Genomic DNA, 18,915 nt, shown 5'->3' on the forward strand with positions numbered 1-18,915 from the left:
TTTTCTAGACAAATTGTTTTTAGAAGATGATTTCTAAATATTATTCCTTACATGTTTCTATGTAAAATTTGACCCCCCCCCCCATTATGACCCACCCTACCCCCTGGGATAATGATTTGAACAGCTTTGAATCTTCCCTGAGGATGTTTCCACACAAGTTGCAGCTTCCTGTCCAATAAGTTTCTGAGAAGATTTTTAAAGTTTTGCCTTATATTTTGACTACGTAAAAATTGCCCCCCCCCCCCCCCCCAATTGTGGCCCTACCCTATCCCCTGAGATCATGATTTGAACAAACTTGAATCTACTCTACCTGAGGGTGCTTCAACATGGGTAACAGCTTTTCTGGTCTACGATTTATGAGAATAAGATCTATAGAGGTTTTTCTTTATACATGTATATTCTTGTGTGAAATTAGATCAACCCCCCCCCCCCCCCCCCGCCCACTGTGGCCCCAACCTACTCCCTGGGATCATAAATTGAACATACTTGAATCATTCCTACCTGAGGATGCTTCCACACAAGTTACAGCTTTTCTGACTGATCGGTTTCAGAGAAGAAGATTTTTAAAGATTTACTCTATGTATTCCTAAGTAAAAATTCGACCCCTCATCGTGGCCCCATCCTTCCCCTGGGGATCATGATTTGAACAAACTTGAATCTGAACTAAGTAACAATTCTTCTACACAAGTAATATCTTTTCTGGCTGATCAGTTTCAGGGGAAAAGATTTTTAAGGATTAACTCTATATTTTCCTAGGTAAAAGTTCGACCCCACATAGTGGCCCCACCCTACCCCTGGGGGTCATGATTTGAACAAACTTGAATCTACACTACCAGAGGATGCTTGAACAGAAGTTTCAGATTTTCTGGCCAGATGATTTTTGAGAAGAAGATTTTTTAAATATACAAACAAACTTTCAATGATTGTTAATTATCTCCCCTTAAAAGAGGGCATGGCACTTCATTTTAAAAACTTGAATTCCCTTTACCTAAGGATGCTTTGTGCCAAGTTTGGTTTAAATCAGCTCAATGGTTCTGGAGAAGTTGAAAATGTAAAAAGTTTACAGACAGACAGACAGAAGGGCAGACGGACGGCCGCCGGACGTGATCAGAAATGCTCAGGTGAGCTTAAAACATAGGTAATCACTGATTACAAAGCTCACGGAGACAAGGCATGACCTTCATAAGACCATCTTGATCATTATACATGAAATCATAGTTGCTGATCTCTTATATCAAAATAATGTAATATCATAAAATACAAAATTATATGATACAATATCAAATGATATATCATATATGATACAAGATCTTTTTTAAAAAATGTATCTTATCATGATACAGTATCATTTCATGTGTGAACATATTGTATCATATGATACATTATCATTATTTGATACAATATCATATCAATAGGTAAAATAACATATAATATAATATCATGATATGATATTGTATCATATTACATGATAAATGATACCATATCATATGGTATAATATCATAATATCATTTAATGTGATTCAATACAACAGAAAAAGAATCATGCTAATATATATCAACAACCACATCTATCAAGCAAGTTTGATTGACGTGGGACAAGTTTTCTTAGCATCCTTGGTGAAGGAGATTAGGCCCTATATCTGGGGCTAGCCTTGTTTTTCCAAATCATAGTTAAATGTACCATGAAAGTTAGTCAGGACAAATTTTTTCCAACAATCATACCTGTATTTAACCACTCAAAATCCACCTGCTCCAGCATCAAGACAATCAAGATCAAGCTCTGTATCCCAGGCTATCTCTATTTACACATACATAGTTTTAATATCAGTTTAAGTCTGACTAGGTATGAACAAAATTTACTTTATTATTCAACCAGCTCCAAGACCCTAACACAATTTCAGTTGATCTGAAATTTAAAATCTGCACATGCATCTAGATAATTAAGATCACTCTCGGTCCGTATCTGAAGCTACCTCTGTGATTCATTCACATATTTAAATAAACCACTGCAAGTTTTGATAAGTGATATTATTTACACAAACATGTGACCAGCTCCATAAACCTTAAAGGGGCATGGTCACGATTTTGGTCAAATTCTATTTTTTTGTTTTTATTATTTACAATGCTTTAGAAGTGCATTTCTAATGATCAAATGAAATTTGAGAGTCAGTCTTTAAGTTTTAAGCAAGCCCACAAACCTGTGTCATGTTAACAAGGCTCGTGCCCTGTTTTTGTTTACATATGTCCAATATACCAATAGAAACCTTTTTCAAGCTGATAAACAAAAGCTTTGTTTACATGGCAAAGAATTGTAAGCTCTGTAACTCGCTTTTAAGCATTGTAAACAGTAAAATCGGAAAAATAATTTTTGACCAAACTCGTGACCATGCCCCTTTAACCACCTCCAGCATCCAAAACTCAGCATTCAAGCCTGTTAAGTGCATAAGTATCATAAGACGCATCATTCGGGCAAGTTTGGTGAAGTTAGGACCAGTAATAACAGAAATGGTAGTATAAGGGCACCTGTTCCAAAAACTTTTACTAGCTCTAAAAACCTAACCTCATCCAGCATCCAAATCTTTTGGCTCAGATTCAGCATTCAAGGCCATGGAGTGCATCAGTATAACAAGATGAACCATCTATACAAGTTTATTGAAGATAGGACAAGTAGTACATTTGTAACTTAGATATGGCTATCAAAGGGGACCTGCACCAAAAACTTTAACCTCCTCCAGCATCTGAAATTCATGGACCAGATTCAGCATCTAAGTATTTTAGGTCCATTAGAAGGTCCAGATGTACAGTACAGTTCACGAGTATCCCGACTAAAACACCGGCCACCGTGTTTAAAAGTCCTCGCTAAGCGTGGAAGTGTCGGTACCTTTGATCTATTGTTCTCTGTCACGGCCTCGAAACAAGAAAAAACACGGTTGGTCACGGTGCAACGCGATGCAACACGGACAGTTACACGGTGTAACACGCGGTATTTACCTGTGAAAAAAGAAGGATTTCAGAATAAAACTTAAAAAACCCCACATATTTATTTACGTAAGAAAATTACAGTAAAAGAAACAGAAATAAAAAAAAAAATTTAAGACACGCAATATTTAAGACCTAAGCGATAGTTTCAGTGGATCTCTGTTGAGATAAACAACAACAAAAAATCGCCGACATGTTTAAAAGTTTGATGGATCAAAACAATTATAATTTCTCCTCCTTTTAAAAATTAAATATACAATTTAATAAGTTGATGTTTCGGTCAATTTGTAATCGCAGTACCGGTAGTGATCGAATAGTTTGATCAAATTCAATAGCGCGTAGAATTGCAACGGTGATCTTTTCTCACTTATACTTACTTCAACGATGTCAAATATAAAGGGCTGTTAAAAACTTGTATTTTCTCAAAATTATATAATTATACAGCTTTATATTTAGTACATTTTCATTTTCCCCCTATTATACATATGTACATGTAGTACCAGTAGATATTCATGGCGCGAAGAATCAGTAAATCGATACTACTGTTGATAATTTTTTATTTCATCTTTATCAAGCCACTTTAATCTAGACCTCATTATTACTGTTTGATTGTTTGATGATCGTCATAAGAGAGAGAGAGAGAGAGAGAGAGAGAGAGAGAGGGAGAGAGAGAGAGAGAGAGAGAGAGAGAGAGCCTTAATTTAAGTACATTTTACTTGTAATTCATTTTAAAAAGATAATTTTATAGTTTCCATTTATAATGAACCCGTTTTCTACAAAATTTCACACTGTGATAGAATTTCACAACGATTTCAACACAATGACTAAAAATTTCTTCAGTAGACAATGTAATCAGATTGATCACGACGGTTAAAATTTCGACGCTATTTCACATCACACATATTAGATTGAAAATAAATTTAAAAAGAGCTGTGTTTGTGCTAAATACTAGCAAAATGTTATCTCATTTATCTATTTCATTAACCAGTTTTTTGGGGGGTACATTAATGTACCCGGTAAATGATATTTTTATTGCAAATTATTACTTTATGAAAATCCCGCTATATAGAGTCGCTGAATTGCTCCATACGGATCCACGCGCCGATTGTCTTACATATATAGTTGTTTGTGTACATATCTACAAACAGTTCTTTTGTTTTTAGGAGATTAAGAAAAGCCATAAAACTAACAAAGTAGAAGTAAGATATTTTCAGACTATACACACGACACTTTGTGATGAGTAACCTAACAAGCGCCCGTGGAAAGGTGTGAATAACGGTATCTCGTGTACATCTGTTATACAGAGTTGGTTGTTAAGTACAATAACTGCTAAAAAAAACAAAGAAAGACAATAACACCTGTTGTGTATAGTACCCAAGATGAAAGACACTGTTGTGTTCCTGATCAGCTTTTGTACATGTATCGCACGAGTGATTTTTGTGAATGTGAATCACGACGCCATTACCAGCTATGCGGGAAATAAAGTTGAAAGTTATTTTTCGAATTGCGTGTGCTTTTTTGTTCAATGACTAAGATTTTGTACAAGTGTTTATCTATAATTTATCATATCAGATTGATTTTTGTTTATTTTTTGCTACAAAATAGCTTAAGTACCAATCATTCTTGTCACCGGTAATATGTGGTTGTCATTTACTACAGCACATCCACAAATATATGAAAACATGATCTGAAAAGTTTTCATTTTTCATCTTTAATTAATTTAGAGTTTATATTTAAATTAATTAACAAATCAAAAGGTGATCTATTTAAAGTTTTTTTTTCGATAACAGAAAATAAGACGTTAATTAAAGCAAGCTCCTGGCATAGATCTAATTAATAGGATCGTCAGTTACCACATCGCGTCCGTTTGAAAAAAAAAAAAAGTACATGACTTAAATTGATTTGAATTTTGATAATATATCAATTGATTAATAAATATATTTGGTAAATTTATTTGAGTTTATTTAAGAACAAATAAATTAAAAGGTACCCATTTCATGCGCGGATCTAGAGGGGGGGGGGGGGTCGGGGGGGGGGGGGGGTCCCGACCCCCCCCCCCCCCCTGGAAAATGAAAATTTATTAAATTTACATAGTAAAATTATCGCGAAAATATGCCTCGGACCCCCCCTGGCAAACACAATTATCCTTCGGACCCCCCCCTGGAAAAATTTTCTGGATCCGCGCATGCATTTACGTTTTCAGATTACAAATATTTAACTTCACGTAGAAAGCCCCGACAATTTTCTGGATCCGTGGAACTTAAGTCGCCGTTCTTTTTATTTTATTTTTATTTTTTTTTTTTTTTATTTTGAAAGGATATATACAAAATTATATATATTCAGCCCTTGTTTAGCCATAATTTATTTATTTTTAAAAATACGCCATTTTTTTTAACGTCTTGGGTAACGATATCCACAGAGTAACACAGTGGCCACAGAGTTACACGGGCGGCCACGGTGCGACACAGTGCTTTTTCTTGAATTTTCCGATACACATACACGGTACACGGTGCGACACAGACCGTTTTCCACCGTGTTTTTCCACGGTAGGTGTCGGGATACTCGTGACTTGTGTGTATCATTCATGCAAGTTTGGTAGATAGGACAAGTATTTACTAAGATACAGAACCTGCAAAGAAAACTTTAACCAGGTCCGAACGCCGACGCCAAGGGTGTAGCAGTAGCTCCCCCTGACTTCATCTTGGTGAGCTAAAAACGTACATGCATATAGTTTATAGAAGAAAAGTGATAAAAATAATATATAATCAATTTTTATTATTTAAAAGAAGTATACATGTACATTCAATATAATTACAAGAACATTGGGAAATACATGTACCGGTACATGAAATTGAAAGACATTGATGGTAATACAATGCATTTTATAAGTAAGAATCACAGTTTAAGGAAAATTCACTCCATTTATACATGTAGAGTTTATTAAAATTCATTGGAAGCACCATTTAAAAAGAACACATGTCCTCAGTGACTTATCAACTGAAGACTTTCACTGTCATCACCATCATTTGTACTATTCCCAATGTCTAAAGCAATTTCACGGACATCAAAGGTATCCAAGGGAATAACTGTCTCTGTTTCGTTACTTAAGAGTCTCTGGGACTCTGGGTGATCAGCATCCTCAATATCTCCGTCACGTACTGATGGATTAGTTTGAAGATGTTCCAGCATTCTTTGTCTCTGAGCTTTTTTCTCATCTCTATAACAAGCAGCATACTCAAATGTCTCGTACAGTGCCATGACCAGGCAAAATATCCCAGCAAGCATAACAAACTGAAATAAAACAAACATAATTTACATGTGTTCATAACCCATTCAATATCTGCTGTTAATAAAAATATCACAATTCTCATTAAAATTGGGAAATTTTAAGAACAGAATAATAAACACATCAGCTCTAATGTTTGCATGCACTTACTTTGATTGCACACTTCTTCAACAAGATACTTGTAAGTTTGGTCAAGTGAACCATAAAATTCAAGATCAAAATGGCCACACTAAGGTTAATATCCTATTTGCTTTGATGATTTTTATCATGGTATATGATTCCTTTACACACTTTCGGTCTTAAGATAAAACAAAGCCTTCCATATAACAGAATAATTACCTTGAGGGTCCTTTGAGACACGGGTTGTTTTGGAGCAGCATCTGGGCCAGCCTCCGGGCATGGCCTCTGGTAACTGTCATTGAGGAACTGCCCATCCATTGCTTCCAGTACCAGCCTACAAATACAACAGACAAACTTGTTATATAACAGAAAAATGAGCACGACCCAATGACATATTTTTCATAACAATGCCCCCCTCCTTGATTTTTGATTTTTTTGTAGTTAAAAGTTTTGAGATATCTGTGTATCAGTGTATACCTAGTTTCATAAAAGAATGAACATTTAAATAAAATGACAGAATGATTACCGTCTCCTTTCGTCAAATTGTTGTCTGGTTATCCATGTTCCATGGAGTTTTAATTTCCAGGATTGGATAAATCCAGATCCATATGAGGATGTATCTGTAATGTGAGGAGTTTACGATTGTGAATATGTCAAAGATTCATGATATTCTTGCAATCTTCATACAAACAGAAATCTTTCTATTTAATTCAAGCTATGAATAATTATGCAAATTGTATCCAATGTTTGTTAAGGTGATATCTAAAAAGTAAGTAATAACAGTGATTTCTTCTATCATAGTATGAGTGTTTGACTCTCAATGTGTATCCTATTACAAAATGCAAAGCAAAGTCATGATTATCTGTAAAATATAAAAATTTTAAAAAACAATCCAATTTGTATGTGGTAAAACATATACCGTGGTCAGTGATAAGAATGGTCCACACTCCTGTTGGATCCTCCCCCCAACATCTTACTGTGCTGAAAGCCCAGTCCTGGAAACCTGCATCAGACCTATACACAGAAATATACAAAGTCAGCAAGCAAGAGTTTGACAAGATGTTCATGCAAATGAGGCATGTCAGAATGACTGACTAAATGGATATCTGCCTTATTAAACTTATGGAATAAAATAAGACACAGTTTGAATTATGATTTAAAACACCATAGCTAAAAATGGAGGAGTTTGAGACAAATTATTATATCACTGTATTGTAATTTGAAATTGTATACTATACATGTACCATACTGAAATTTGTATACTGTAGATCGAAAAATAATCTTGATGGTTTTGATATAACTATGTTCGTGAATTAAATCCACAATTTCAAATAAATTTATTTAATTTCACATAAACTGATTTATTTTTGATTTTCTTGCAGCATGAAATTAAAACAATCGCAATTTGTACTTTTTGAGAGATGATGAAATTTTAACACCAAGGAATTAAAACTGACAGACAAGGGAACCTGGTTTACAAAGTCTGTGGATTTAACAGTAATTCTTCCTTGAAAAAAAACCCACTTTCTGGTGTTACACATAGAGGAATTAAAAAAAGGAAACAGATTATGTAATTTGATCCTCCTTGAAAGGAAGACACTTGTTAATTTCTTTTAATTCCTTTCCTTTCTGATATATTCAATCCTGGATATATGCATTCTAGAGATAAATGGAGTGACAAATAAGAAGTCATTGTTTGAGTTATGATATGCATATATGTCAAGTGGCATTTATATTTCACTACATAAATGTAAGTGAGCACTTAAAATCACTAGTAATAATGGTTCTACTTTGTCCACTTTGTGTAAATTTTCCCTTTGTCCTTTCTGGCATAATTCTTTTGATAGAAGTATAAAAAATGAATAACCATAAACAATTTTCAGAAAACTTTTGATTTAAGGCCTAAACAAAATCCTCAATAGATTAATTAATGATATTTATGTCATATGTGAGGAAGCATATGAAATAGATTCAACTCTGTTCATATATCGACACCCAAGAGTCAGCAAAGGGTTCAAATTGCAAAGGAGGGTCAAATGTTTAAATGAAACTGCACAACAAAAAACATTTAAAATCACATCTTTAAAACATAACATTTAAAATTTGTGAATTTATTTTATATAATTATATGCTATCATAAAGAATTTTATCATAGCCATGGCCCCAGGGGACAGAAAGTTTTACACAAGTCGGTAGAGGGGGGTCCAAATTTACAACACAAAATTAAAAAGAAAATAGAAGAATGAATTCTAGACCCTCAATTGCTTACCGGTCCACTTTTCTGGGTGTGGCCACAATGGAGTTGGTACCACTGGGACATACCAGGGTAATCTCTAGATCCCCACGACATGGATGAGTGATTGTCACAAACAACTGCACATGTTCCAGAACAAACAAATTCAAACCTGAGATGTCATTTTTTGTCACTACAAAATGTCAAACACATGTATTATTAGTTATAAATGAAATATTTAAAAAAAAAATGTCTATTAAACAATCAAATCATTGCATTTATCATTTTATATGTCTATGATAATCATTCTGGAACAAACTATTCCAAACTTGCGATCTAATAAGCCTCAGTAACTTTGATACTACCCCGTATATACTCGCTTATAAGTCGGTATTTTGGGAGTAGAAATTTGAATAAAAAGTAGGGGTCCGACTTATAGGCATGACATACATTCAGATAATTTTTCCACTGAGTAAAACTTCGTTTTTGGGTGCCATTTTGCTTCCAACTTTTGACTTGCAATCCCTTTACTTGACATCTTTATTTTTTAATTACTAAAAAGATAATCACTTAACAAATACATTGAAAGTTCAACTGTATTTCTTAAAATATGAACAAGGTGTATTTAATAGTATATTTTTTTTAAACAGGCAATTACTTACGCCTGAGGTGATAATAGCTGTAGGGGTTACTGTCGTATCGCCCCAAATCAAAAGCGCCCCATGCACGAGCGCCCCAAATTTTTTTTGGAGCGCCCCAATTACGTTTCACGAGCGCCCCAAATGTATTCACGAGCGCCCCAAAGTAAAATTATCATTATACCTTACGTCTTGGAAAATTTGCACGAGCGCCCCAAATTGGATTTTCCAATATTGTACTAAAATCGGGATCTTTTTCACGAGCGCCCCAAAATGATTTTCCTGATTATGTCTTTCTGCATAGAATCTTGTTGTATCATTACACCTTACGTCTTGAATAATTTGCCCGAGCGCCCCAAAATTGGATTTTCCAATATTGTACTAAAATCGGGATCGTTTCCACGAGCGCCCCAAAATAACTTTTAACTTTGCTCTCAAATCAGCATTTTATGTTGCTTTAAAGTTAATATTTCACTACATGTGTAATAAATATTTGAAACCCGATTTTGCTTTAAAATGTATGTTGGAAAATCTCACTTTTACGTTAAATAAGCATCATTTACACGAACGCCCCCCAAATGAGATTATTCTATTTTGAACTAAAATCAACTTTGGTGCGTGAGTCCCCAAGTTTGGATTAATTTCACGAGCGCCCCAAAATGGTTTTGTTTATTAGTCCCTATTAATCTTCGATGGAATCTCATTAAACTTACACATTATTATTCCGAGCGCCCCAAAATACATACCTCAATTTTTTTTTTATTTCGATCGCACAAATTCTGTTGAATTGTACAAAGTATTCTTATTTTTTAAGGAAATTTTTAATAATGTCAAATATAATCCAACACAATTGTTCTTCTACTCTCAAATTTTCCGCGCAAACCTCTAAATATGTTTTTTTAGCTTACATTTACAGTCAATCATTATTTATAAGAAAAAAAAAACCAATGCGTAATATGTGTATTATATATGTTATAATTGTATTTGCAGTGATATATAGGGCCAATGGGACGGGTGTGTCATTATTTATTTTGTATTACATATACCGTATGTGTAAAAACATTAGCTTCCGAAGACAACTGACGATATGATGTAATAGAAGGGGATATTCGGAAACATTAAAAGGTGTCAATGGAGGGGGTATCCTGTCACGGTATCAGGAGAAAACATACCCAGACACACGGGAGACGTTGGCTTCGTCGCGTACCCCTTTGATTAGATCACTTAGATGTGTGTACACCATGGACTAGTAATCACTGTGTGTATTGTATGTATACATTGATTGTGTTCGGTATTTTGTAGAAACTATATCAATAATGAACTAAAACACACTAAAAGGAAACGTGATATTTATAAAGGAAGCAATAAACAGACCTGTTTACAAATATTGGCATATATTCTTTAAATTAATTATTATTAAACAAGAAAATCTAATTACATGGAAAATTATGATCTAAGTTTGTCCTTATGATTCGAATTTCGTAATAAGTATCCAGTTAAAAGGTATGCATAGTTGTAGGTTCTTCAAATTGTCCTTATTTGTAAATTCTTTAATTTGGCGTAAACACCAAGAAACATTTATATAAAGATTCTGTTTATATCTGTATATATGAACATTTGTTAACTTAAAATATTACGGTAATTCAATATTACGATTCCCCCCCCCCCCCCAATTCTGAATGTTTTAATAGAATATGAACGATTAAATGCATATATATTTGCATACCTCTTTCCGAGATTCTTAAAAAAATTTAACTAAAGAAACCTCACCGAACAGGGGAATATGTTTAGGTAAACTCAGGTATATTAAAGATCCGAACATTATTGATTCTGTTGTTAAATTGGTTGCAAAGGTTTCCTAAAATTACATATTAGTATGGCCGTGCTAAATAAAATTAAAATGAATTTTAAAAAATTGTAAATTAAATAAATAAATTAATGTTTTGTTAAGTAGAGAGAGAAAATAAATGAGAATATTCACTTACCTTTTTCTTGCAATCGTACAAATGTCAACGAAGGAATAACACCCAACACCTTGGATTGACAATATGTGACGTAATGGGGGGGGGGGGGCGTTGGAAGGTCATTTGGGTAGATAATTGTCATATTGTTTGATTGATATTGTTTGATGAATATCAATTTCAGTGCTCATGCTTTCATCTTTGTATAAGAAACAGTTTACGGAAATATTTGTCATCGCTTTATATCAGCATTCTTATTTTTTGTATAGCAAAACTTATTCTGGGACGCTCCGAAATTAAAATTAAAAAAAAAACCATTAATAGCTTATGACTCGAAAACTACATTTTGAAATATAATAATAGACAGCGAAACTTAAACAAAAAAAAAAACAAAAACAAAAAACAAGCAAGAATAGCAATTTGTGTAGCACTTGGAAAAAATGTCATTTTACATTCATAATATTTCAGAACGAAACTTATTTTGGGGCGGTCGTAAAAAAAAACAAAACATAAAAAAAAACAAAAAAAACGACATGATTTACCATTCGGAGCATTTGGAAATTTTGCTCATAACATTCCAATTATTACTTTGGGGCGCCAGTACGTGAAAAAATTTAATCATTAAAAAAACAACATTTGGGGCGCTCGTGACATATACGTGAAAAATTTAAGATTTGGGGCGCTCGTGACATACACTTGGGGCGCTCGTGAATTGTATTTGGGGCGCACCAAGAAAAATTTGGGGCGCTCGTGCTTGGGGCGCTTTGGCTTTGGGGCGAAGTGACCAGCACCCAGCTGTAGGTATAACTGTACTTAAAACAACACAAGCCAACACTGAGTTTAGGAGGCTAATTACCAACCCTAATCAGTCAATAGGGGATAAAATCACTGTCATTTTATTTCCAGTAGCATTTAAAATAGTTTTTGAGCTATAATCTAGTTATAATGAGTGTTTAAAAAATATAATGGCGTCCAAAATCGCAAGTTACAAACTTCAAGAAAGATAACTCTGTTTACAGAAAACTATTATAAAACATGGCGTCTAAAAGCGATCTAGTGGGATTACAAAACAGCAATTTCTGTTTTATACTTAAAAATTAAACACAAGAATAATTGCTCGTGTGTTAAAAAAAATAAAGATCGTTTTATATTTATTCATAATAAATTACACATGAGGTGATAATAGCTATATTGGTGGCTGTAGGTGGCATGTCAACTAAAACAACACAAGCTAACACACCACTTTTAAAAGGGGCTATACCATCTTAATCAGTCAACAGGGGATCAAAATCACTATCATTTTATTTTCAATAGTATTTTAAATATTTTTATAGCTTACACCAAGTTTTCATCAGTGTATCAATAAAAAAAAAATGGCGTCCAAAATCGAAAGTTATTCATCCAGGATAGATGTCTTAACTGAACACAACACTTTTAAAATGCATTGCATCTAGAAATGATAACAGAAGGGTCAAACACCAATATTTTTTATCTAGAATATAGTCATGCTTTATAAAATGTGCTTATTTGATTGGCAATCTGTAGACTGATTATCCAGAAAAAATTACCCGACTTATAAGAGGGTCAACGGCAAAATCTTGAAAATAAACTTGAAAAATGGCAACCGACTTATAGGCGAACAATACTTATAGGCGAGTATATACGGTATATATAGTACCTGTATGAGTGATAGTCAGAGGTTGATTGGTCCCTTTTGGAATTTGGAGGTGGATTTCATCACTGGAATACAGGTATGATGTAATCCATGGCACAGTTTCCCATATCTAAGCAATACACATGAACAAATAAATGCACTATTTGTGCCTTCAACTATGTTGTTTAATCTTTAAATAAAGTCACATTCAAGATAAAATACACTGAAGGTAATTAAACCCTCTAGATTTCATGAATTTTCAATCTAAGAAAGAACTACCAGTATATGAGTCAAAGGTCCCCATAATTCGCAATTTTTAAAAAAGGTTTCAGGTACATTACATTGTTATGTTATTTTATATTTAGAATAGTTGATATAATATAGCCTATGTTTTTCATCTATTTCTTTGATTTACTTGCACTCATGGCAGTGTACTATGATGTCAGAAGTGTCGCTATTTTCGTAATTCAATCAAAATCAGGCAAAAATTGATATTTTTCTTTACTTTTTTTTAATGGGAAGCACAGATCAACACTTTGAACCAGAGCAAACTTTTGGTCACTTTTGTGCATTTTAGGGGGCCTATTTAAATGGCCCATATCATATATTGACCTTTAAGTTTTATTTGCAGTATTCATCATCTCAAGCCACAGTCCAGAATCATGTACATTTTTCAGTACAGTTCTCTCCTATCTATGCTGCTTGATTGTAAAATATGTATTGTACAAGTATTAATTTGAAAATTTACACTTATTATGCGATATCATAGTTAAATCAATTGAATTCTGCATGCTGTGTGCTAATATATATGCATCAGCAATAAACATTTTGTGAAATTTACAGATATCAAAGGCCACATCAAAGGTCATTTTCCAACTTTGCTTTACATGCATTGGTTAGAATTTTGTATGAGCTATGAAGTATTCTCTTTCTAATAACAATGGCCAGGTAGGAGAGGAGAGTACATGAATTTAATAACCACAACAAAATTAATGTTTGTGACGATGGTTTCCACTCTGACCATTGAACATAAATGTTTATAGGGTGCTACTTAATTGATGTGTAATATAATGTTAGATCACCTTAGCTGCATTGACTAATCTCCAGGCTTTCATGACCCCAAATCCGTGTTTGTGACTATGATATAATCCTGCCTGGTTTCTCTTCCACTCGGAGTGATCAACATCAACCTAAATACAAAGAATGTAAGCTTAATGAATGATTTCATTCTGACTTTGACATGCACTGTATTAAAGCAAATTAAATCAATTTAAGGCATATTTCAATTCCATATTCTTCTATGGAACAAATCAAAAAACGTTCAGAGAGCATGAAACCACAATCATTTAATGTTAAAAACATTTCTTTAAATTGGTAGATTATTTCCCTTACTATAATGATGATTAACATAACTGTAACAGAAATTATCTATATTTTAAAAACCATGTTCAACATTAATGGCCTGTGCTCAAAACCCACTATGGCTCACTTTCTGAGCGGTCAGTATGATGAGGTACTGGATATCTCTCCAGGTCAGACAAGGGCGAGCCTGTAACATCAAAGCCAGCATCCCCGCCGCTAGGGGAGCTGCCGCACTGGTCCCTGAGTGGGCAGTGGTACAGCCTTTCCCTCCCCTCTGTGTCCAGTCAGTTGTCACCTAATGTAATATAAATCATCAGGTTTTTACTTTTTTTTTTATATAGACTCATATTCTAGGTCATGAAGAGAGCATGTAAGTGAATACTACTTGGGTGAATATTGAAGACAAAAAGATATTTGGATAAGAGAAATTCTGTTAACATAATCCACCTTTATGTGTTTAGCATACCAACTTTATATTAAAGTTTTGTAATTATTAATTGACCTGAGTAAGATACATCATAAAGATCGTTTATTCTTGGGAGCAGACTTACAATGCTTCTATGCTGTGAGGTTCCACTGCTGAAGGTCACAGCGAGCATAGATGCACATTTTTCAGCATAAAAAGGCATATTTCCGTCTTCATCTATAGAACCTATAATAATGTAAGTTTAAGCATACATTTCAACAGTTAAATTAACTTCTTACCTAATGAACCATGTACATGTAAAAATTTACATTTAACATATAAGATTACCAGTAGGAAACTTTTCCAGGGTTATACTATATACCAAGCATAGGTCATATATGTTTCTTATCAATTAGTAAGATATGAATAAAAACTGGCTAAAGTTGACCACACAAGGTGCTCAGACACTTACCTACAGTGACAGTGTATATGGAATTAGCATAACCATCATAGTTACAGTTGTCTTGGAAACGACCTCCATTGCCACTAGCAACAACGTAGATGCTTCCAAACCCTCTCCTGCCAAAATCAATGCCATACTGCATGGCTGCCTGCAAACAATAAATGTAAGATGTTGTAAGTTCAAAGCATCTAGCCAAATTTCAATTTTCAACATTTCATGAAAACAAACAAACCTTAGCAAATACATGTGGTCCATCCACAGTTTTCCCATCATCATCAGGGCCCCAGCTGTAAAATTATTTTTACTTTAATGTATAATGCATCAGTACAAAATGAAGAAATATGACACACAACCTATCACAAGTACATGTAATTTTAGAGAAACAAGTACTAGTGCCCATGACACATTCCTGTAAAATTCTAGACATTCTTTCAAATTAAAATAAGCTACACGCTACGCTCCATGTTAGTACACATGCAATGTTACATGAAAAAAGTATGCATATCTCCATTATTCTCCATACATGTCCTAGGCAACTGACAACCTAACTAAAATATTCTATTAACACCATGTTTTGATTTAATTTGCGATTAAACATTTTGGTTGAAATGTTTACGCTTCCTGTGTTGACTTATGCTTACAGTTCACGGAACCTCCAATAAGACAGATAATTCTCACTGGCTTTACAGTTTTCTTACCTACAGCTGTAAATATCATTAATCTGTGAGTTCTTGTTAAAGGCCTTGGCTTCCAAACTATCAGTCATCGGTCCATCAAGAACCTTGAGACCTGATACAAATAAAACCATTAGAGAGACTCAAGTTTGTCAAAGAGAGTAGTCAATTCAGTCAGTTAAAAACTAAAATTGATAACTTGTACAGATCTGCAAATTAACATATGTACATATTACAGATCAAAGAATGTTTTGTTACAGAGTATGTACTCTGTTCTTCAGTCTGAGATAAAAGAAAATGAAGCCAAGATTCAAGAGCTATTTCTAGATCTGGAAATTAATGTATTCATGAATAAAAGGATAGACTGGTTAAAATTACAGTAGATATAAATATATACATGTAGATCTATTAACATGTAAGTAGGAATATGGAAATATGGAAATATGAATACCTGAGAACTTTGCTCCATATGCCACCCCGACAGCACAGTGAGAATTTGGGACTGCTGCTATTTCTCCAGCACACCTGGTTCCATGATGGTTTGAATCTGAAATTATTTCAATGAAATCATCTTATATTTTACTAGTACATGTATTGTAAAAAGTATATCAATGACACATTTATACCTGAGGGTATTAATTCTTCTGATTTATGGTGTGTCATACAAATACTATTCAGACACCCACTGGTACTTTAAATTGTAACAATACATGTATTTTATATTTACCTAAGTAGTTCAATACTAGAAAATCACAAAATCAAAACAAAACTTATCAACTGCTGGCTCTTAAATGATGATTTACCCTCCTAAAGTTTTTATTTTACTTATACATTAATGGAAACTACATGTATATGCATCAGTTACTGGTATGTATTCTGGTGTATTTTAACCATACACACCTTTTGAAGCACTTGGGGTAGGGTCAGGGTCATCTGAGTTTAGGTCCCAGCTTCCAGCACTGTTATAGTTGTCCCTGAGGTCAGGGTTGGTCCATTCCACTCCGTCGTCAACGACAGCGACCGTGACCCCGTCACCTGTGATATTCCTACTCCACACTCCTGTCACATTTATATCCATGTCCCGGTTCTTATTGTTGATCTGATAAATTTCAAGATACAATGTATTAGTTAACTTTCAATAATTTACTACATCTGAAACAGCAATACGGAGCTGTTGTGTCAAGATTGAACAGAGACTTTGACAAATTCAAGGACATCAACGTTGAACTTACAAGATGCCACTGTAACTTAAAATATGGATCAGTGAAATGAAGGTCCACTTCCCTCTTGGTTCTCCTTCGTATATTTTGCTGACTGAATAATTCCACCATCAGGTGAGAGTCCAAGCACTGAGATAAAGCACCACTGATGAATTTGAAAGACACGTCTGGTATGTGGGAGACATATAGGTCATGTAGCAACTTAATGTAAAGCTTCCTATGGGCAAGTTCAAAGGCATCGGATCCATTTTCAGAATTGGAAATAAAATGATCAAGCTTGTTAAAATCAAATCCTAATAAATAAGTGTTCTCCATAACTTCCACATGATCAATAAAGATTAATTTGCATTGATTTGCTATCTCTTGGACCCCACTTTGAATGGGATTGTTCACACTATTTCGTTCTGTGACACTTTTTTCTTTTTTGCCAGCTTCCTTCACTTTCACAGCCCATATAAGAGAGTTTTCTGCCTTGTCCACGTGCTTCGGAAAAGGAATTTCTTTTGAATATTCACCCAATATTTGTAGTAAAGCGCCATATACAATGAGCAATTTAATAATTGATCCATAGTCAATTGGCATTATTGGTGACAAGTCATATCATCTGAAAGAAGATTTCAAAATTGTGAACTTTTAAACAGTCATGGAAACATAATCTTTAACTGAATTTTACAGAGATACGTATATTACCTTACAAAAATATGCTCGTGCTCTCTCTCTCTCTCTCTCTCTCTCTCTCTGGCACACATTGCAAAAACTCGATCCTTGAAACATTCTTCTGACATATTATATATTAACTTATCAAATTTACAAATCTATCATTAAGTAAAAGCAAAAGTACAGTTGGTTGTACTAAACTGAAAGTAGATGTTCACCATATGTAATACTATTAAAACATTATCATTATATAAGTCTTCTGAAGATTAAACACACATGCAAATGATGCAATGAATCATTTTCTAAAATCATAAATTTACCGTTTTCAAGACAAATTAATCATCACTAGGTCTAATTGAACACTTGAAATCCTTAGTGCTACAATTTTGAAATGAGTACGTCAGTAAAGCACAAATCACGCCCTGGACCTGGAGATGTAAATTGCAGTGTCAGATAAATTCAGATAGAACTGATAGACCAGATGTAGAAATTGTAAACAATACTTACGTTGCACTTCAGTTTATTGAATATCAATGTAAACACATCCCGTCTTCGCCTTGACCTACGTGTTCTCTTTGTGAGGCGGGTCACATCTGTTGCAAAAATCGCTCCAGAAAATTAGACAGTTAAATAATCAATCTGTATCGTTACATCAAAGTAAAGAAATATCACAGCGTCACAGCAAGTACTCAGGATGGTCCATACCTTCACATAAATAGTAATTGGAAATGTTAATTGCTTGATCATTGATGATGATCAGCTGCACGTTATACAAATCGAAAGTAAAAGTAAGAATGTTGTTAATGAACAACTCGTACAGTGTACATGTTTAACCTTCAATACCCCCCCCCCCCCCCCCAACACAATAGGAGTCGGAACCAGGGGAGGGGGGTTCCCCACTTTTTTTTTCAAAGTTAGACCTAACCATCCGGCACATATCATCAGGGAGGGTCCAACCCCCGCCCACTTTTTCTTGCAGCAAACACAATTGTAAAAAAAATTGAAATATCGGGGAGCCGTGCCACCCCCCCCCCCCCCCCCCACTATTTTCGGTAGAATGTAAGGAATTGAAATGAAAACAAGGAAATATTAATAGTGATATTGAAGATTGGATTCATACATGTAGGTATACATATGTAATGAACAACTCGTACAGTGTACATGTTTAACCTTCATTACCCACCCCCCACCCCCCCCCCCCAACACACACACACCATAGGCGTCGGAACCAGGGGAGGGGGGTTCCCCACTTCTTTTTTTTT

General features: G+C 34.3%; 1 protein-coding gene across 5 annotated transcripts; it reads right to left on the reverse strand.

The window, feature by feature from the left end:
• Nucleotides 1-5,734: 5,734 nt before the first annotated feature.
• Nucleotides 5,735-18,445, reverse strand: LOC105336550 (proprotein convertase subtilisin/kexin type 7). 5 transcript variants are annotated; one of them, XM_066075594.1, is made up of 18 exons: nucleotides 18,359-18,445; nucleotides 18,161-18,246; nucleotides 17,974-18,081; nucleotides 17,009-17,600; nucleotides 16,677-16,875; nucleotides 16,228-16,323; nucleotides 15,801-15,891; nucleotides 15,335-15,389; nucleotides 15,112-15,250; nucleotides 14,785-14,885; nucleotides 14,361-14,528; nucleotides 13,954-14,061; nucleotides 12,896-13,001; nucleotides 8,655-8,811; nucleotides 7,305-7,399; nucleotides 6,912-7,005; nucleotides 6,605-6,719; nucleotides 5,735-6,270 (listed from the first exon to the last, which is right to left on the reverse strand). In XM_066075594.1, the coding sequence occupies exons 4-18, from the start codon at nucleotides 17,576-17,578 to the stop codon at nucleotides 5,962-5,964; spliced, it is 2,403 nt and encodes an 800-aa protein (XP_065931666.1). In that variant the 5' UTR covers nucleotides 17,579-17,600; nucleotides 17,974-18,081; nucleotides 18,161-18,246; nucleotides 18,359-18,445; the 3' UTR covers nucleotides 5,735-5,961. The 5 variants fall into 5 exon arrangements, with proteins under 5 accessions (XP_065931666.1, XP_065931665.1, XP_065931667.1 ...); XM_066075593.1 differs by lacking the exon at nucleotides 17,974-18,081; XM_066075595.1 differs by having other exon boundaries at nucleotides 17,974-18,031; nucleotides 18,161-18,433.
• Between the last annotated feature and the right edge of the window lie 470 nt (nucleotides 18,446-18,915).

Source organism: Magallana gigas, chromosome 2 (genome assembly GCF_963853765.1).
Source record: "Magallana gigas chromosome 2, xbMagGiga1.1, whole genome shotgun sequence".
Lineage (NCBI taxonomy): Eukaryota > Metazoa > Mollusca > Bivalvia > Ostreida > Ostreidae > Magallana > Magallana gigas.

What these genes read in the sequence shown, in the direction of transcription:
- LOC105336550 (XM_066075593.1), bottom strand. Translation starts at nt 17,578, where the DNA reads ATGCCAATTGACTATGGATCAATTATTAAATTGCTCATTGTATATGGC. An exon ending in AATGATATTTACAGCTGTAG is followed by an intron (nt 15,390 to 15,800) that starts GTAAGAAAACTG and finishes ATAATTTTACAG; the next exon opens with CTGGGGCCCTGATGATGATG. An exon ending in GATTAGTCAATGCAGCTAAG is followed by an intron (nt 13,002 to 13,953) that starts GTGATCTAACAT and finishes TGTATTGCTTAG; the next exon opens with ATATGGGAAACTGTGCCATG.